This window comes from Numida meleagris, chromosome 4 (genome assembly GCF_002078875.1).
Source record: "Numida meleagris isolate 19003 breed g44 Domestic line chromosome 4, NumMel1.0, whole genome shotgun sequence".
NCBI lineage: Eukaryota > Metazoa > Chordata > Aves > Galliformes > Numididae > Numida > Numida meleagris.
This window is the reverse complement of record NC_034412.1, coordinates 26,324,712-26,346,214: the sequence shown is the minus strand read 5'-3', so window position 1 is coordinate 26,346,214 and position 21,503 is coordinate 26,324,712. Positions and strand designations below refer to the sequence as shown.

The following is a 21,503-nucleotide window of genomic DNA, read 5'->3' as shown; positions in this document are numbered from 1 at the left end:
CTTTTCTCAGTAATCTTCTTCATGCTTTCTGGAGTTTTGTCCTGTAACTTAGGCTCTTCCTTGTGCTTGCCATCACAAGAGAACATGAGCTTCCATTCAGACCACGTTCCCAAAGTACAGAAAAAAGCCACTAACAATAATCTATAGAGCTCCCCACCTGCCCCAAGAAATGTCCATTGCCAGCCTTCCACATGTGAAGCTTCTCAACTCTTCAGTAAGAAACAGAGGAGAGGCCACAGCAGATGCTATAGGAACAAGCAGTAAAATCATTCACAGGCACAGTTTGTTTGAAATATTTATTATAAAATCAACCAGAGGCTGTTTCCGAATTTCCAGTAAAATTTGGATTGACTTTAACATTCTAGATCAACGTGAACAGACTCTAAGTGATAGACTAGCAGTCTAGGCATCACACGTCAGTTCCACTGGAAAGGTGCAGATAGATTTGATCCAGCCACAAAATTTACATTATCATCTTAATAAAATGAATATTGAACATTCTATACACAGAATAGAATAGTAGAAGTCAGCAAAAGATCTGTCTCGGAGCGGTTATTTATAATACTCATCTTTACAACATCTGCTGAGAAGTTTAAATTTGAAACTATGCTGTCTTTGAAAAATCACTTTATCTTTTAAATCTTTGCTCTGATAACTTTGCTAAATGCTCAGTTGTTCTTGCATTACAATGCAGTGACTAGCCATTCCTTATTCACATTAACTTACTGGCACATTTTTCCATTTTGGTTCTCTAATTCAGGGTGAGGAGTTCTACAGTATAAGTCAAGGTTACAGTATTTATGACTTCTAAAAATGCCACTGTACATTTATTTTTGAGATGAGTAGGCTGAAGTTGTACACTGGCATGCTGCTGTTGCAAGATACCCTTGCAGGGGAGTTCGACTAGACAACCATAAAGGTTCCTTCCAACTCTAAGGATTCCATCATTTACTGTTTAATAATTTCAGACATGCTGATCACACAGTTGACATCTTCAGGCAGCTACTTGTAATGACTACCAGCTCTTTTTCAGTTAAGTATCTAAATCAGAGTGTATCCTACATGCCTATATAGATGCATACTGGTATTTGCATAGTTAGGGTCACGGTACTTTGCAGACACATCAGTCACTTGGACAGATGACATCCTTTGCAGTGCTTCAATGGCAGCCCTAAAATTTGATATTCTGAATATTTTTTCCATTAGCAAATTGTCACTAAACAAAAAGCTGCAGCTTCTGAGATGTTTTCCACCTTTAATGTTTTCAGAAGTGATTTCATGGTGCAACAGCTCATTATCCATCTGCTGGAGTCCAATCTTGCTGTTTCCCTGATGAAAGAAACGTAAGAGATGTCCAAATCTTGGACAGGGCAGATCTCATAGAAGCCCAGAAGCAAACATTTTCTTGTCCTTTCAGCTCCAATTATCATACTGACTTTTTAAGAAGACTTAAAAATGATAGAGAGCAGTAAACTTTACACAACTAGCCATGAACACAAATTCTCTACAGCAGACAGTGCTTAATATGCAATATTTAATATTAAGATATGATAAAAATCATATGCAAAACTATGTTTAAAGCATCTAAATGTTTACCTGTAAAGGCAAGGAAATTAGATTAAACAAGACAAACAGCAAACAGATTTCCAAACTTAGCACAACGCTAAAATTTTACTATGTTTGCAGAGCATCTAACTTCAATTAAAAATTAAAGCTAATTTTCTCATGAAAGGAAAGCAACAAGAAAAACAGGTTAAGATTTAGGAAAGACTTAGTTCTGTAACTACAATCAGATGCAAAGTAGGAAGGATACAGTCTTCTTGACATGCTACACCAAGGTGACAGAAGTTTCTCAGATGACATTTTAACAGTGACATAAGTTAAGCAGCTGAATTTTTTGCCCATAACGACATAAAAACTCACAAACCTTGATGTATGAAGTATCTGTTAGTAGCGAACAGCTGGGTTGTGGCAGAATCTAAAACTGACATGACCCACATTGTGAGAAACACAAGTGGAAACCCAATTAAATGGTGAAAATCTATTAACTGGAACAGGTCTTTCTTGATGCTAAAACTTACTGCACTGAAGTAGCTACAGTGGATATGGAGAAACTGCCAAGTGCCAATTAAAAGTAATTTAATATAAAAGGGAAAACAGAAGGCAATCACTTCACTTCAATGCCTACGAAGTTGGAAGAACAGAATAAATGTTCAGGTTGGCTAGCCTCCCAACAGGCAAGAAAATGCCGCATATGCTGCTAGAACCACAAGTTGCAAGTGCTTAATTTAGAATTTTTAAATGTTTTTGCTCATATTGTAAACATAATATGAAATGCTGCCAACCTCTAAAAATACCCAAGCAAACATTTTTTATTCCATGGAGCTTTGCTTATCTATAAATAGTAGCTTTCTGTATGGATTTAAGAACTAAATTTCAACTACTTCACTTAAAAATGCTAGACACAAACATCTGAAACAGAAGTTGAAGATGAGGGCACACATGCTCTCTGCAAGTATATCTCTGGGACTCACCACAAGCCAACGGCCTAAACTGTTCCTTTGAGCTTGATGGCACAGTACGCTTCGAGGATACAACCTCTGATTGGGTTTTACACAACAAATTCCAGCCTTGCACACAAAAGCAATTGGAAACCACAGTCAAAGTGTCCTGGAGCCTGTGGCCCTTGCATTTCTGGGGCTCTTCCTTGTCCAGGATCAAAGCTCAGATGTGCCAGGACTGCTGGGAGCAGCTTTTGCTCTGCAATTCCTGAACAAGTGTACCCCTCCCCTCTGTAAATAAGGAAAAATGACTCATCTGTTGGAGGCCACGATTTTTCCCTGGTCCATGAATGCAAAATATCGCATTGCTCTTGCAAATAGGCCCTTAGGTACAGCAGCACAAATCTTCAGCGTTTCAAGAGAATATATCTTTTAAGATATGTTTTGTGATAAGCATCAAGTATGTGAGAAACATATCCTCAGCTAAAATACAGCACTTCACAGCCACTTGCTACCAAGATTACATATTTAGCTAGAGTAGAATCCACCTGTCACTGCATAATCCTGGAATACTACATTAAACTTCAACCTTCTATTTGAAAGCAAGGGGTCAAAATAAAAAAATTGCTAGCATGCATCATCTTAACCATCATTTTGTTTTCATACCAGACGCAAAACGCTCAGGGATCAAGTCAGACTGTTGAACTGGTATTTAATCAACCTTGAATTGTGACTGAAAAAGAAAATTCTAGCACAGATAAAATACAGAAACGTATATGGAGATAATAAATGGGCTACATTTCACTAGCTGCTTTTAAGGACATAGGAGTGAATGTATGTAAATTATTTTTTCCAGATAATAATTTTTACTAGGAATATGAAAGAATAAAAGATATTGAGGAAGAGAAGTAGTGAGCCTAGGAAGGGAAACTGATAATAAACATAGGAAAGGAATAATCAGGTGTGGGAACTCTGAACAGGTGATGCTGAGTACCCAACACCACACTCACACAAAAATCTAATTTGGAAACTCCCAGTCAACCTTTATTTGAAATATTAGTTTGCTTTTAAGGATTTACCAGATAAAAATTCTTCGAACAAGCTCAAATACATTCTTAGAAATTATTAAACAGACCCAGACATATACATGACATAATGATTTTCTTCAAGAAGTGTCATTTTTCCATCTTGGTCCTACTTTTGTTTTTCTTTCAATTACATATACAAAGAAAAACAACAAGAAGAAATATTCCACGTCAGTTGTTTGACTGGTATAAAAACTCAGGGCTTTGCTGATATAAGCAGAGCCACGATCACTTAGGTCAGCTGAGAATTTTCTCTCATTAAACATTTGCTGTCAGACTGTTGTGTATAAACAGCTCTATAAACAGATCTTTGTGAGTTCAGCATTTTAACATTAAAACTGTACTTCAAACTAAAAACTTCAGGAACATCTCAGAAATCAGTGGAATACTTATCCAACATATTCCTAGTGACCATCATGAGAACATAGTTGGAATAAATACATATTTAAACCATACATTCTGACACATTACCATAATGGATTTTTAATAGATAAGAGCTGCAAAGAGATCATGGTTTGTTCATTTTTTAAATTTTCCTACTGGCAAGGCAAAAAGACAAATCCAATATGGAATGTGCTAAAAAGCATTTAACAAAGCCAATATTTGAGTCTTCCCAAACAAGAATCATAATGAACGCCCTAACAATACGCAATTAAGTTGTCACATCTCATAGCTTTACAACACAGACTGAAGGACCATATAAAATTGCATGTATTTATAAGCAATTGCTGTGAGTTTGTTCCAGAAAACCAAATAATGCTTTGCAGAAATGAGGAAGCGTAAAGGTGCACCTCCCCTGGTAGATTCAAATGTTTCCTACAACCCGATCCAGCAGAAAAATGCTGGGCCCATAACAGACATGAACTTACAAGCATCCCTCAAGAGAGAGTAAAAATTGGAAGAACCCAAGACACCTGCACTCAGGATACTCACAGCACCAAACAAAAGAGGATACTGCAGGAATGGACAAGGCCTACAGAACTTCATGGAGTGACAGATGGGAAACAGCTGGTCAAGGTTAGAGGTAAACTAGGTCCCCCAGTTCAAGTAATGCTGCTTGTTTATTCCTAGCACAGCTGGGAATAGATTACACAGCAGTGGGAACTAGATAATCTTTAAGATTCCTTCCAATCCAAGCCATTCTATGATTTTTCCAGACTAAAATTTAAAATGAAATTACAGTTTAATCTCAACATGCTAAAAATTTCAAGCTGTGGTTATCAAAGTACGTCATGTGTGTCCATGAATAGAGCTTGTAAATTAGATGAAAAACCATAATTAAACTGCTGCTCTTCTTGTTTTTTGTACGACTGCAGTCTGAGCGTAGCACTTTTCTAGACAGATTTAGTCCACTCAACAAGAGTGCAGGAAAAACCTCAACGATTCACATCATGGTCATGAATACTGACTCCCTTTCTCCACCATCACAGCAGCAAACTGCAATTTATGATAATGCAAGTTTCATACCTATCCAGCAAAACCAGTAACTCTAAAATCATCTGGCTTTTTTAAATAAGATCCTTTGATATCATTGAAATGCAGAAATAAAAATTTCCAGATTTTCTTCCATTCTGAACATTTTCTTTTTTTTACGTCCCTGAAAAATGTTATGATAAATGTTGGACATGCAATGCGCAAATAACCATCGGTATATACCACCACTGTGCTTTTGATTATACGAGACAGTAGCACCATCTACTGGTAAGATGATCCTTTTTAAACTTTCGAAAAAGCTGTGGAGAGTGATCCAGCCAAAATGATGCAAAACGCTACTGAGAGTAATACGTAGTTTTTCAGGCCCTGCGCAGACGAAAGGAGAGAAAAATAAAAATATGCCATAATCTATATCTCTTCACACACAAAAAAAAGTAAAATAAAAGAACAGGGTTTCATTCAATTTTACGATAAAATGAATCTATCCATTATATGAAAAGGTAATTTGATCTGTAATAGCAAATTACATAGCTATGAATCTTGGACAGAATAGCAAAGGCAATCTTAGGGCTACAGTGCTATGCTTCAAATTCCACTAGAAAAATAATTTCAGCCATGTTATGTTAACATCTAGTAAATTAGCCTGTCCTGTGCGTATCAGTTTAAAAATCTCTGTATTGTCCAGTAATCAGAAGGGCAAACTGACTCACTGTTTGGTTCTTTAGAGAATCTGATCCTGGTCTACTAGCCCATGTGATTTTTGGGACAACTGCTAACTCCCCTGCCCCCACTGAAAGAATTAGCTCAAATAAAGGCTATGCTTGGCATCCTGCTTCTTGACCCTGCTACAGCCTTTGTTTACTCCCACTGCTGCTCATAGCTATGGAATTCCAATCTTCATTCCTGTAAGACTTGTTCAAAGTTCTTAATTTTTCTTGGAAAACTTATTACTGCATGACATGGCTTTCAGCTTCATAATGCAATACTTGTAAGGGGGAAAAATTAAAGAGAGACAGCTCTTTAACAAGTAATGCTGTTCTAGAAGCTAGAGACAAGCAGGAGAGAGACTAGGTAAAAGTCCTAGAATGATTACCTTGATTTCTTTAAATACGAGGACTCCCCACATTGCAGCAATAAAGCCAGGACCCTACAGAATAAGATTCATTTGTACATTACAGCATTTCCTTAAAGTGTGCCACATTCCAGTTATTGTTTTCAGGATGGTTGTATTTCGACTGGATAGCAAGTTTAGGTCTTTCCATCCTATATAATTACAGCACTCATGGAAAAAGCATTACCATCACCAAAGTCTTTAGAAGATAAGATACAAAAAATAATCAAGAAGGGCCAAAAAAGTAAAAGACCGTTTTTACAGAGGGCAGAATTTCTTTCTAAATTACACTGCGGAGTCTATACTAGTTATCACACATTCTTTTAGAGACCTCAAATAATACGCCTCACCTTAGCCCAAACTATAGACTTTCCTCTATCACCACATTTCAGAGGACTATTCAGGTTTTTTTGGCAGCCATCATTGGATATTCCTAACATTTCCTCTATTTCTATGACTAATCTGTTCAAGAAAGTTTGATTTTGTCATTTGGTATGATATGAAGAGACTGGAACATAAACGTTATTTCCTGTATTTCAGGGATCTGGACAAAGCACAAAGCCAGCCAGTTAAGACAGGTCAGGAAAACTACTGTTTTATCTGTGATGTTGTCTTACAGGTTTCCTAGCTAACAGCAAACAGAGGTTTAAGTTGATAATTTCCAGACACTTCCAGTATGGTTTTTCAAGGAGAATCTCCATTCTCGACTGGACGCAGCTGGGAATGTGGCCACTGAGGACAACGAAAAGGCTGACGTTCTCAATGCCTTCTTTACGTCTGTCTTTAAAAGTCAGGCCAACCTGGAATGGAATTAAATCCAGCTGGAGACCAGTCACAAGTGGTGTTCCCCAGGGGTCAGTGCTGGGGCCTGTCCTCTTCAGTATCCTTATTGATGACCTGGATGAGGGCATTGAGAGCACCCTCAGTAAGTTTGCAGACAACACCAAGCTGGCAGGAAGTGTCCATCTGCCTGGGGGTAGAGAGGCCCTACAGAGAGATCTGAACAGGCTGGATCTCTGGGATGAAGCCAATGGGATGAGGTTCAACAAGACCAAGTGCCGGGTCCTGCACTTTGGACACAACAACCCTAGGCAACACTACAGGCTCGGGGCAGAGTGGCTGGAAGACTGTGTAGAGGAAATGGACCTGGGGGTGCTGGTCGACGCTCGATTGAGCATGAGCCAGCAGTGTGCCCAGGTGGCCAAGAAGGCCAATGGCATCCTGGCTTGTATCAGAAATAGTGTTGCCAGTAGGAGTAGGGAAGTCATTGTCCCTCTGTACTCAGCCCTGGTGAGGCTGCACCTCGAGTACTGTGTCCAGTTTTGGGCCCCTCACTGCAAGAAAGACATTGAGGCCCTGGAGCGTGTTCAGAGGAGGGCGACGAAGCTGGTGAGGGGTCTGGAGCACAGGCCTTATGAGGAGCGGCTGAGGGAGCTGGGATTGTTCAGTCTGGAGAAGAGGAGGCTCAGGGGAGACCTTATCACTCTCTATAACTACCTGAAGGGAGGTTGTAGTGAGCTGGGGGTCAGCCTCTTCTCTCTTGTAACTAGTGACAGGACGAGGGGGAATGGCCTCAAGTTGCGCCAGGGGAGATTTAAGCTGGACATTAGGAAATACTACTTTTCTGAAAGAGTGGTCAGGTGCTGGAATGGACTGCCCAGGGAGGTGGTGGAGTCACTGTTCCTGAAGGTGTTCAAGAAACTGTTAGATATAGTGTTGAGAGACATGGTTTAGTGGGGTTACTGGTGGTAGGTGGATGGTTGGACTGGATGATTTTGTAGTTCTTTTCCAACCTAGCTAATTCTATGATTCTCCTGTGGGTGCAACAATCTGAATTCACATGTCTGATAAGAAAATGTCTGAAACTCTCTGAAAATGCTTCCCATTACAGCTGCTCCCCGAAACACTTGACAGATGTTTGGACAAGCATCTTCCTCTCTCCATCTCCAGTACACTCAATGGGACAAAAATTTATGCCAGCAGGAAACAGTATCTTGTGCTGAACGTTTTTATGCATGCTATTTCTTACCGAAATTGCAAAGTATTACTTACATAATAATTAAGGCGCTATTTCACATTCTAGATAACTCACATTGCCAGAGGACTGCGTTTTTTAAAAGAAACAAATTGTTAAAGGGACACGATGAATAGCTGAAATTCTCTCTAGGGCGAAGTAAAGGAGCAATTCCAAAACTGCAGTGAAAGACAGGCAGTTTCTCATCAGTGCTGTCTTCAGAACTTTTCATTTAACGATTTTATAGCCTTGCCCCGTAAGTATGCTGATAACCAAAGTTACCAAAGCTGCTTTCCATTAATCCTTCAGTTTCTAATTAGAATGATGCCAAGACTTTTTTTCCATTGCATACTGCAGAGTTCATTCTGATTAACTGCATCTTGAAGCAAACTTTAATCTCTGTTGTTTCATTAGTTTTCTTCCAAAATAGAGCTGTTCAGCAGAACTTTGGTTTTGATACTTACAAACTTCAATTTGCCGGAAGTTATCCAGCTTTGCTCCACCTTTCAGTAGAGTCTTGAGAGAGTCAAAGCAATTTTTATTTTGAGACAGTGATGGAATTTATACAACTTCTGGATGTTAACTGTTTGAAAGATCCAGTATCATAAGCAGGAATCAAACAGTTATTTTCCCTGCCTATGTGTAAGAAAATTATTTTCAACAATACATGTGTTCACAAACTATAGTAAAAAATACTTGGCTTAATTAAGAAAAATAACTCATCCAGTATAAAAATAACAACTGAAAAAATCCAGAGCAATATATACTTGGTGAGATGAAAGCATGTAACTTTTCTTCCTTCAATCACCTCAGTTCACTATTTAATATTAATACAGTTAAGTTTCCAGAGCATTGGCTTTTAGACAATTTGAAGTCTCTTAATTTCAACTCTTCCTCTTTTCACTGGCCAAAACGGTGCTTATCACAGTCATAAAGGTTTCTAAAAAAACAAAGGCTAGCACAGACAAGCAAAAGAGGCAATGCATATTCTTGGGAAAAAAAGAAAAAAAAGCTCTAGGCATGTCAAAATTTCAACTTAATTCCACAAATGGGAGAAAAAGAACCTTCACTTTAATTCTAGTCAGAAATTTTCTTGTTATATACTTACTGCAGTAATTATTGGAAAGCTGACTACAGCACTGAGATAGTGATTGGCGATGAACCAGCAGCAATTGGCTATTGCCCAAAGCACACCAGAAACAAACCCTAGAAAAATAAATTCTAATCAAAAACATGTTCAGCAAAGTATAGACAGCCACTTGTGAAACATCTGTATTTATAGCATGAGAGCAAAACTGAATATTTTAGTACAGTAACTACTCTAACAAGCTAGCTCTGATAATCTAAACCAAAGCTCAAGGGATAAAATCAGCTACTTCAACTGAAGTAGCAAATGGTCATTAAAGTTGACAATTTCCTGGGCAATGTGTTCTCTCCTCTGGGGGAGTTAGTTTTTGAAAATCCACCGCATGCAATGTCACTTTTCAGATTAGAGCAAAACTAAGGTTGTTTCCTAACCTTAATTAGCCTAATAGGAGTATCTTTCAAAACAAAGTCAAATGAAGAGACTTCAAAGGCTAACTACAGCTCCAGCACACAGACTGAATTAATCACTGCAGTAAGGTATGAAGAACTAACAGTGATTAGCTACTAGTTTAACAGTCATACCTGGTAGTATGGCTTGGGGATAAACATTAGGTTTATTTTTCCTGACTGCACAGTAGATCAAAAAGTAGATGGTACTTGTAAGAAATATTCCACTGAAGTGTGCAAAAACATAATCTAAATCTGAAAGAGAAATTGCAAAACTGAATTAGCCTAAAATATCAGCTATTAATTTTAACTAAATTTATTTCACTGATCATATTCATATAGACAAACATGCATAAAATGCTACTGCTAACAATTCAAATTCAATTGTGGTTATGATTAACATATCTAACAGACTGACTGTGGATGGATTTGGTCAGTCATACATATCACATTAAACATGAATTAAATGTTGCACTGACTCTAGCATTCATCACAAGCCTTTATGCATTTCTGTGACTTGTTACTTTTGTAACTCTATGAGTCAAGCTACTGAATTAATTTATAAAAATCTTGAGAAAATCCTTAAATGAGGCTACAAAAGTGATGGGGACTTATTTTTCCTTTATGTTATACATTTAAAAGTAAGATAACTGCACACACTATGGAAGATAAACACAGCACTTTTTTCTTTCTTTCTTATCTTGAAGAATGCATCGCAATTTTGACCACTATAATCACTAACAAAACCAAATCCTTTACAGATTGGGTAGGTGCTAAATAGAACATTCCCAAGGTGGGAAAGCTGAAGCACGTAGCAAGGTGATATCTATCTCCTGGGACCTGTGAGCCCTCATCAGGAAAGGCAGCTACAATAATAATACATTGTGTCCAGTTTGAGAATATGAGTTGCTGCATTCAAGAGAAATTGTACATGATGTAGTAAACACTGTTAATGGCAACATTGTTCTGTCCTAGTGGTGTGTTGCTCTTAAGCTGCTGCTGGTGTTAATTGCTAAATTATATGAAATCTTTAAGAAAATGTTTCTTGAGAAGCATTGAAGTTGGCTATTACACTTCAACAAAAGGCTTCCATTTAAAAAACAATACGGTGCTAATTACTTAAACTTTTGTATATCTCTTCTGCTCACCAATTATGTTCTGCCTTCTTCTTTTCCTTTACTAGCATACTAATTTGGCAACTGAATGAGCTCTTGCCCCTTGTGCTCCTGGCATATGAATCTGCTACTTTGAAAGTGTTAACTGCATTTCACAAGATGTGAAGTAAGTGAGGTAAGTATGGGATCTTCTGGGTTGTTTCCCATTGTTCTTCTAATGGTGTAAGTCACCTCTGGGAAGAAGGGAGTGCTAGTATTAAAACAGTAACAAACTCGATTACACATAACATAGTGCAGAACTTGTATTTTGTCACCGTATTTCCAGCAATAAGAACAGTTTCACCCTGTGCCTTTATGAAAGCAGAAGACCACTATGTAATAATGGCATAAAGTAGAAGGGTCCTTTACCAAACTGACTTGCTCCTGCATATATAGTTTCATTTCTTCTTCCGTGGTCCTTGATGTAAAGTACTGGTACAAAACTGGAACCGTAGAGTATTCCAGCTACTACAGCTAGGCTACATCCTCTTTAAAAAGAGCAAAAATCAGAAAAAAGAGCCTAGTGTTAATTAGGGAACTAAGTAATACACTTAAAATGTCCAAGAAAATTGCTAGCAATGCCATAAAAACGATGTGTTAGCACATTTTTATTTTTTAGTGCAGAAATTGTTCAAAACAGTAACTTAGTTTTCCTGCACTTCATAGCCAAGTCATACAGACAATTGTTGTCTCAAGAACCTGCAATCTGTATTAACCACATCAACCAAGCAATATTTTTTAAAAAGTGAAGCTAGGAGAAAACTAACAAAAAATACAGTTAAAATGCTCCCACTCTCAGCTTCACTTTGCAGTCAGTTTTCTATACAAAGATTTCCAGGATCATTGCCTCCTTGCTCCCCTCCTGCACCCCCAGATAACCAAGGCATTAGCAGCCAGCAGTCCCCTTACTAGCTACCACTTCCACCTTGGTCCACTTCTGCTGTTTACTTACCACGTTGCCATGCCTTCTCCAGGTGTCTTCACCTGGAAGCTACACCTGGAAGCTTTGATTCCTTCTACGCTGGGGTGCCAATCAACCACATACAAACCAGCTCTGTACTTACTTAATTACTATTGATATTTACTCTGCAAATGTTGTTCTTTGGTAGGGTAAAGCACACTGAACACAAAAGAAAATTATTCCACTAGCTTGGCAGCTATTCATATACAGATACATGTATTATTCATTATTGCATGACTATGCCAGGAAACTAGAAAACAAATTATGTTCTTATTGTGTGTTCAGTTGCGTTCTCTAGCCATGTGGTGTGCACCAGTAAAAGAACTGTTTATGACTTACACAAATCTTTTTTTTACTGGAGAAAGTCTGTTCACCCATGAGTCATCAGAGGTATCTTCAGAAGCATTAACGGACTGCAGAAAAATTAGAGTTTTTACTCAGTCCTGTTTTTTCCCCTTTTAAAAGAAAACAGCATCTCAAACATCGTACTAATATAGCAGTTTTGCTCTAAGAAAATGGTAATGGAAGGAAAATCAAGAGGAATTTAGACAAATACTCTGGAATTAAAAAAAAGAGAAAAAATTTCAGAAATAAACCTACCAGTAATAAATGGATCTATCTCTAAGTCTGTGAGTGATTGGCTATGGGTTTTGGCTTTACTGTGTAACAGAGCACTCACTAGCATTTTTAAAATTTGCATGCAGGTCTGCCTTTCAAAACTTGTCCTGTGCTGTGAATCAGGGACTGGTTCTGTAATGTGGCAACAATCTGGTGGATAACTCTTAAACGCTCAGTTCCCCTCCCCCTAAGCATTCTCCTGCTGTTATAATTAAGTTTTAATTAAAATTGCTTCCTCTCATAGGGAAGAAATACATGCTGTCTATAATACAACCTCTGCGATAAGGACTTGTAAGTTGAAAGCTGAGAAAGAACACCTGGAAAAGCCTTTTCTGTTGCTCACATTTGTCTGAATATACAAATACAATACAATCAATGCATATTTATGTAGTTTCACGTAGTTCGCCATGAATTTTAACAAAATATGTTAACATTAAGCAGTTTTTTGTTGTTTTTAAATGGTTACACATTTTCACTGCTTTTAAGTAACAATTATAGAGTACTTACACATTCTCTCAGCAATGGCGTGCTTTCTAATGAAGCTGAAGAAGTTTGGACTTCAGTTTTTATAAAAAGAAATATGACAGCACTCAGAAGAGAAAAACATACCAATGAATACCGCAAGTGAGATCACAAGGATATAACATTTATTGTCCAGAGACAAAAGGTGTATTTGGAAGCATATTATTGTCATTACTATCCTAGATTCAGTTCAACACATTTTTAAAATGCAATTGCTTTGAATAGTTTCAACAAACCACTTAAGCAGAAGTAAACAAACAGACTGATCTTATTTTAGTCTTTATAGTTCTCTCTTCTATATAATGGTATTGAAATGTCTCCTACTACACACCACATGCTAACAATAGTTGTGCTAGTTAACAGCGCTCTTTTGTACACCACTACATATAGTCAAAACATCTACATGAAAATTCTATATGGAACGACTTAAACCTGCACAAAATTGGATTTGTGCTCAAGGGAAATTAGTCATTCTGAGTCTTCTATCACGTGCACATTGGAGAACACTGCTGCTACAGAGCCACATACAGACGGAGAGGGAGTACTGTTTAGTGGTGCTCCAATGCACTGACTCATAAAAATAAAGAAAGGGGAACATTTCTACTTTTACCCCAGCTCTCAGAAATCAGGTAAGTGTACGTAATCAGAACTGTCAGGTTCTGGACTGTTTTTTTAAATTATTTTTCAGAAAGATAATTTAATGTTCAACCAATTCTTTCTCATAGCCATAAACAGAATGTCTCCATTTGAAGAGTGATTTATCTCCTGCTGAAGGCATAGGGACAAATACAAAAAGATGCCAGCTTCCTCCAGAGGGACTAGCTAAATATGCGCAGGTCCCACCCATGAGGCTAAAATGAAACACATGCTTCTGAGCTCTACAGAACAACATACATATGCTTTGTGCAGCTTGCCAGGAAAACAAGTCTGGTAAGGATCTTTTCCCATGTTGATCACTTTTTTGTGGTATCTCAGGAACAGGCAGGAAGCAGCTGGTGAGCTGAATGAATTCATCAGGCAGGAATAGTAGCACTGCTGCCGTTTAGTAAATGCCTCTCAAAATCATGCACTGGTAATGGGTAAAAAGCTACAGATTCTTAGAAAAAAGCGGAAGCAAAATTCACGAAAGTAAGGCAGCAACTCTCTCCTAGCAATCAAGGATGGATTCCACCTTCTCCAAGTTCTTAACTCTCTTCTTTTGTGCATTTTTTTGTGCATCTATTGCTAAGCATGCTTATGGCAAGCCCACCGCTCCTGCATTTAGAGACGCCATTCTGTTCCTGGAAAGACCTCCTTGTCCAACCAGCTGGAAAGCACAGACACTGCTAGCTGAAAGACCACCTTTACTCTACGTTTGGCTCAAAACGTGAACTCATACAAATAATAAACTAATAATAAAATGAGAAGTCCTTCCAAAGATCCCAAAGGAAGCCATCGTTTGGCAGCTGTTGGAGGTAAGGTAGACAGGGTACTAAGATTACTGCACCACAGATTTGTCTTGACCATGTCTACCAGCATAAAAATATGTTTCTGTACTGAAATCTAGGTATGGAAACAAAAGGACAGGTATGGACACCTCACGAATTTTGTGGTAAATCAATTTGCAAAAAATATTTCAATACATTTGCCTGCTGGTTAAGATTTTTCCTGTGGTTATAAAATATGTTTTATGTTACAAAAATTAATCATAACTTTTTACCTTAACAGTGAAAGTCCAGCTCCAATATAATTTAAGACTGGTCTTGCTACCTCTTCTGGGTCAATTCCAAACCATCCAAGTCTGGAATATTTAAGTAGTTTCTCTTAGCTGCACTGATTGCATACCAAATATTATAACCTAGTCTTGAAACTCTTTATTCACAGAAATAATTCTGCTTAAGCTTATACAAGAAATACTGGATTGATGCTTCAGTTGGCATGCAAAAATTCATATTTATTTTAAAAAAAATCTTTAACTTAATTGAAATTGATTGTTTTGAATCTGGGTATTTAAAAATCAAAGTTAATTTAAATTATTTTATCAACCCATGCTGCAGAAGACTGTTCTAGTTTTATGTAAAAAACCTATATTCTTTATTTACTCAACTATGCTAATGAAGATGAGTGGGCATTTTTCTTCCTATTGAGGCAAAGGAAACAAAAAAAGATAAAATAATTAAACCGACTACTTTCCACAGGGAAAGAAAAAGATTGCGTATGATAAATCCTCTTTACTGGTGATACTGCTTACACTCTAACTGTTAACAAAGAAAGATTAACATTAGTAATGTATGATTTAAAATGCTCACCTGGAACTTGCCCAGCCTGTCAGCAAATTAAAAGAAGCCCATATCAAAAGACCAAGAGCTAAGCCTATGGTTTTAACAACAGGGACAACTGTGACATTGCCTGAAAAACAACAAAATAAAATAAAATAAACAACCTACAACACCATCATTAAAATCAGTTATAAACTAGACTGTGGTCTTCCATATTTTAGCTATCAGTTTAGCCTGAGAATGTTCAGAAGGGGATACAATTTAGGCAATTGCAGGTTGGTAGCAACAGCATTTTTTAAAAATAAATACATTAAGACACTGACTTTTCCTCTACATCATTTTAAAAGTTATTTTCTGTGTGAATTTGCTTTTTATAAAATAAAAAGCTGGAAGCATTAAGTGCGGCCATCCAGCATATGCAGCATTACTATTCACAATAATATTTGCTCTAAAAGTAAAGCTCCATCGATACTAGAACCAGAAAAGCCAAATAACTACTTCATATAGGGAAATACTTCTGTTGCTGTTTTTGTGATGAGTTAGGATTACTTCGTTTTTCAAGCATTAGAACACTTACCTGTAGCCCACACAAAACCTCCTACCATAGCCAGAGGCCAAAACTGGGGGCAATTCTGGATTAAATTGACCACCAAAGAAACTATCCATATGGAAGCACAGAGAATCCACTGGAAGAACATTCCTATGGAAAAAGCAAATGCACACAAGAGAAAAATGGCAGAACATTGCAAGTGTGAGTCTCTTACCTCTAAACATACTGTTTTACCTTAAACAGTACAGAAGAAAAAGAAACTTGGTTACCTCCTGTCAATCTATTCCCTGTTATGCACTCTCTATCAAAAAAAATTTGCTGGGCAATGTTTACACAGGCCCAATTCTCAAATGCATGAAAATTCGGATCAATTTCTGACAAAGAGGATATGAAATTACTGCTAGTTTCTCCCACCACCCCAGCAGCACGTAGTGCAAATGACTGAACAAGACAAAACTCCTTCAGGGCCCAGTTCATTAGTACAGAACACTGAGGATGACAAAGTTTGGACAAATCACTCCTACCTTCGTAGAATCTCTAAAGGTCAACTATGCAGATCATTTAACTTTATGCCAGCTGAGCTAAGACTTTTACTTTAAACTATCCTTGACCTGTTAGGACTGCATTTGATACAAAAAAAGAGAGAGTCTATAATGCACATAATAGTATTAAAATAACATGGTAATAGATGTATTCCTCTGCGGATTTGGTTATTGACTATGCTTCACATAAACATGCAAATACAACATGAAACTACTATCATAAAGTGATAAAGTTCTAAGGAAATTGTAAGAAAATAGAAGTGATGTTTCCTCTCACTGTGTTACTAGTTAGAAGTATAAAAATGTCCTTTTCTTATTGGTCTCATATTATCTTAGGTTCACAACTAAAGGGTAATACTCCGAAGTCCAACAACTTCTACAGTGTTATAAATAACACTGTATGTATTCGAGAATCCCCATGATGCCAAAAGAAAGGACATTTCACTTTCTATTGGGAAATGCTCATGAAATCATCATTATTGTTAAACTGCACAACAAAAACAGATTTACCATACCCTGAACTATTGCAATACTGTTTTATACTCTAACAGTAGAAAGTTCAAGCACAGATCAAGAATATATTGATACTAATAAATCTATCCATAGAAACATTCACATTTGTTGGTGAAATATTATTCCAACTAGCAAAAATAATAAAAGCAAAAATGTAAATAAGTTTACCGTCACCAGTATCATATTTTTTAACAGGCACAAAATTTGTCCCAAATAGAAGAACGGCTACTGTGGAAGAAGTAAATCCAACAGCTAGATCTGTTCCATTGCTGATGTTAAAGGTATTGTAAGCTCCTCCAATGCTCATTTTTGCTTTGAAGGTGTCTCTTTTTGTAGAGTTGTTTTGCTGCAGGTCTTGAGAGATTCTGAAATCAGAGAGCAGAATTAAACATACAGAGTATTAAATAATACCAATCTAGTTCAGAAACTTAAAGGACCCTACATTTCTGCCTCAGAAGTCTGAAAGAACTGGGAAGTATACCATAGAATCCCATGCTATAAAACTGTAATCACGTGCCACTTAAGAACAGATGCACAAAACAATTTATGCATTTCATAATCAACTTCACAGAAAGCGTGTTTGAAAACACAACTCCATGAATGCAGATGATTCAAATCTGTGAGACTTATGGGAAACGTTGCTGCCTAGGGAGACACTCGATCATGACATTCCTGTACAGAAACTAGTCACACAAGTGTGCAAAAAAACAGGGATTAGAAAATTAGATAAAACCATTACTGGAGGAAGCTACAGTAAATTGCAACCTCGCTGCCTAGAATTCATGCATGGGCACAGAGATTCAACAGATGCCATAGTGAGCTCCACAAAGGATCATAAGCAAACCACAGTAATTGCTCTAGCTGGTACAAAGCAGGCATAAAGGTTCATCTTTCCCTCTGGGTAGCAGAAGGAGAAGCTGCCTCAACAGTTTCTTCTTTCATTCCATAGAATTACATGTGAAAGGCAAAGATTTTTTTTTCATCTCATAATAACCTCTTTTGTTCTTTTAGTGGGAGATTCATCTTAAGATTATACTCAACAGAAGTGTCCCATACAGTTCTGATAGGAATTTGACAGAAAAAGTGGCTCTGAAGACAACTATAATAACACAATCCTTCCAATATAATCTCAAAACATACAAGAGAAGCACTTGGAATTGTAACCTGCAATAAGATATTTGACTTGCAATAAGTAATTTAGTGGATGTTTATCCTATACTCTAGGACTTTCTCTTTTCTGTGAAAGATTTTCACTGTTAAAATCAACCAATTACTCTGTGAGTATAAAGATACATATTTATAGAGGTACACAATCCTGTTGTTGATATAACACTGCCTACACTGATTATAATGACATCCCAATGCAGTTTGAGATTCCCCAGTATGGTGGACTAAGTGCTGTCTGGAGGAAAGAAGCCGAAAAAGGATGGAGGAAATTTTGCCAAGTCAGCTAAGGGGTGCTGCAACTGCACTCTGTGAAAAAGGAAGAGCTGAGCCACAGTATGTACTTTCATCTTGCTTAACCCTCCAGCCTCAGCTTCTCTGGAGTCCTTAGGACACTGAGAACCACATCTGCTGAGGCTGAGCTTTTATCCAAGCTTCAGCAGAGTCATCAGTGCTGGCTGAATTTATTCAGTTGTATTAGCAAGTGAAAAGTTCAGTCCCATAAGAACTGTTACCATTTAGTTTCCATATTTTCTCTCCTTGAAAGATCATTTTTTTCTTTAAATACTTAGGAACAAACATAGATGACATCTAGAAGACACACCACAAAGGTACAATGGCACAGGTATTTCAGTTCTCTTTTTCTCCTTTACACTTCACCTTCCTTACCGATTTAGAAGATAACCTCCTCCAGGTGATTTTCACTGTATTTAAGACTTCTGTAAAGTACGTTTTACCTGGGACCAGAAGACACTGTGCAGTGGAAGTAATAATGCTGAGATTTCTTCCAAGGCTGAATTCACAGGCTAAGAAACACTGTGACATCACAAGAATATATCAGAATAGATAAAAGCTTACATCAGCTAGCTTCGTGCCATCAAGCTTGACTCATAGTACATTAAATGCCTTTCATGTACAAGTAAGGCACAAGAGCTGGCTTTTGCACAGGAAAAGGCTTTATTTTATTAAAGGCATAGAAATAAAGCTGATCACATTGCACCTCTATGAATGGAGGATTCAGTTTTTTAGCTTTCAAATAAATAAGAAAAAATAAGTCACTATTCAGGTAAAATATTAAGAACCTTTCAAATTCAAAGTGGTTTATCATCCTTTTTAATTTTGTTAATCTACAGATAAATGATACATAAAAAATACTTCATTTTTGTATCCACTAAGAGAAAATCTGTGTGATGCAGGGCAAGATAGTATCTATTAGATATAAAAAACTGCACATTGAAGACAATAGCACAAATGTAAAACTATATGACACAAAACTCACAACATTCAGTTAATTGAGGAGTATGCTCCATTAAGGTTAATGAAAACTCTGCAACTCTCCAAGTTTTTGGACACTTACACTCCAAATTTAGCTAAGTGTCAGAGCCAACTTCCAACTCCATTTTAATGACTTCAAGAGCAAGCTCAGCTGGACAAGACCTGGAGCAACTGGAAGTGCTTCAGTGATAGCACTGCTTTAAGTGTGGAGTTGATGACTGCCAGAGGTCCCTTCCAAACTAAAGTTAATCTATGATTATATGATCCAATGTCAAGAGCAAATAATGAACTGGAATACAGCATTAAGCCAACTGCACTTTTTTTGCACATACTGGGACCATAACCTTTGTCTTGTTTGAGAGTTTCAGAGGACTCCTGAAAAGCCTCTTTTGTCATCTACAGTCCTGTAACTGCCAGATGAATAGCTTATGCATCTCCAATGGCTTACAGCTAACAAATGCCAAAGCAGGGCCATTGCTGAAGTTGCCAGCAAGTCAGAACACAGTGTTTGTATCTGCAAGTCAGAGACAGCTGTTGACATTACTGAAGAAGTTCTTCTGCAAGTAGCCCTTACTGAAGGGTATTTCTGGGTTTCTTAGCCACAGAGGTAACAGTTTTGTTGGAATACATTGGCTTTATTCCACTAACTTCAATGGTTTACCTCATTGGAAGTTTGGGTTCTGTATTTTCACTGTTTCCTCAGAAATACACCAGCATGTTCCTTTATGAATTCTTCGCTCAGAGGGCGGTGAGGCCCTGGCACTGCTGCCAAGAGAAGCTGTGGGTGCCCCATCTCTGCAGGTGCTGAAGGCCAGCGCGGATGGGGCCCTGGACAGCCTGAGCTGGCCTGGTGGGGGGCAACCAGCCCATGGCAGGGGGTTGGAACTGGGTGGGCACTGAGGTCCCTTCCAACCCAAGACATTCTGTGATTGTTATGTTCACTTACTGCAACAGTAACACAACGCTGCAGTCTTTGCAAACAGCTGTGAATGCAAGAAGCGAGCTCCCATCACAAGGTGGGTCCACAGTACTGCCAAAATCTGAAATTGCTCACGCCCATTTAATTGGTTTGTTTAGAAGCTGTATCTCACATTGCTAATTTGCACATTTTTCCTATTTGCCATGAAGGATGGATATTTTCATCCTCATTCTAATGGATGCTCCTGTCGGTTCCTTGGTGACACAGCGACTTGCTGAGGTGACACCAGGCCCACTGGCGAGCTGCTGGACCAGCGTTTCTGCTCTTCCCTAACACAAATGCTTTTGAAAGACGTTCGTCAGGCAGCACTTTAACTAAGCGGCAGCAAGCAGCACAGAAAAATGGGCAGTCTGCAATGCCAGACTTTGCTCCTCTTATTCACACCAACACGCATGGAAGGGAGCCACGATCCACAGCAGGCTGCCATTGCCTCACTGCCGCCATTAGGCGGAACACGAGTGAGCAGAGTGCGGCTGAGCTTCTCCGGGCTCCCGGAAGCCAAGCACTCGGCCACCGCTTGGGGAAAAGCCGATAGCAACTGCCCCTCCCAAGCGCCCGCTCCCCCATCCCCGGCCCAGTCCAGCCCCGCCACGCTGCCTCACCCGCCGCCGCGCCGCTCCGGCCTCCCGCCCGGCCTGCCCCGCCCCTCGCGTCGGCCCGCCTCCGCCCTCCGCCCCTTACACCGCTGCCCTGACTGCGAGCAGGCTAGGGGAGGTCCTACCGTCCGCTTTCGGCAGCGAGGCCCTGAGGCAGGCCCCCGGGCTGAGGTGACTAGCCACCGTAGCCGCTACGTTGTTCAGTAATCAAACCCAAGTCGTAAAAAAGAAATATTTCACGCATATGTCAAGGAACTTCTCGCTGTTTGCCCTGTAAGGATTTGACCCGTAGCAATTAAAGCATAGACTATTAGTCAGCGTGTTAGTAATGAAGCAAACATCTCTCTCTGTTCTCTTGAAGCACAGTTCCCAGATGTCAGCTTGCATCGACCGCCTTAAAAACACAGCACAGGCCTTCTAAAGCAATGCTCTGTAAAATCAAGTCTGCATTAACCATAATTACAACAGTTAATTTTGTTCCTGTACCCTTACTTCTCAGGCCCTGTACAGCCAGCACTGCACCATTCCTCAGCTGTTTCAACGTGAACGTCTGCCCTTACGACAAATACAGGCTGATCTGGTTTCTTCTACAAATGAAGACACTGATGGTGGTGTGTTTCAGAAGTTAAAACAAAAAAAGGTTCAAAATATGTAATTCAGCTGTTCTGTGCCTAGGAATGAAAAGAACTAGAA

The 21,503-nt window shown here is 38.6% G+C and overlaps 1 protein-coding gene across 5 annotated transcripts; it reads right to left on the bottom strand.

The window, feature by feature from the left end:
• Positions 283-21,062, bottom strand: TMEM144 (transmembrane protein 144). Of its 5 annotated transcripts, XM_021396722.1 has the most exons (12): positions 20,817-20,884; positions 16,965-17,161; positions 15,769-15,891; positions 15,222-15,321; positions 14,633-14,713; positions 12,919-13,000; positions 12,133-12,206; positions 11,202-11,320; positions 9,814-9,933; positions 9,254-9,351; positions 6,114-6,167; positions 3,197-5,386 (listed from the first exon to the last, which is right to left on the bottom strand). In XM_021396722.1, exons 2-12 carry the CDS (start codon positions 17,101-17,103, stop codon positions 5,303-5,305), a joined length of 1,074 nt encoding a protein of 357 aa, XP_021252397.1. In that variant the 5' UTR covers positions 17,104-17,161; positions 20,817-20,884; the 3' UTR covers positions 3,197-5,302. The 5 variants fall into 5 exon arrangements, with proteins under 5 accessions (XP_021252396.1, XP_021252392.1, XP_021252394.1 ...); XM_021396721.1 differs by lacking the exons at positions 3,197-5,386; positions 6,114-6,167; positions 20,817-20,884 and adding exons at positions 283-1,329; positions 20,936-21,062; XM_021396717.1 differs by lacking the exons at positions 3,197-5,386; positions 6,114-6,167 and adding an exon at positions 283-1,329.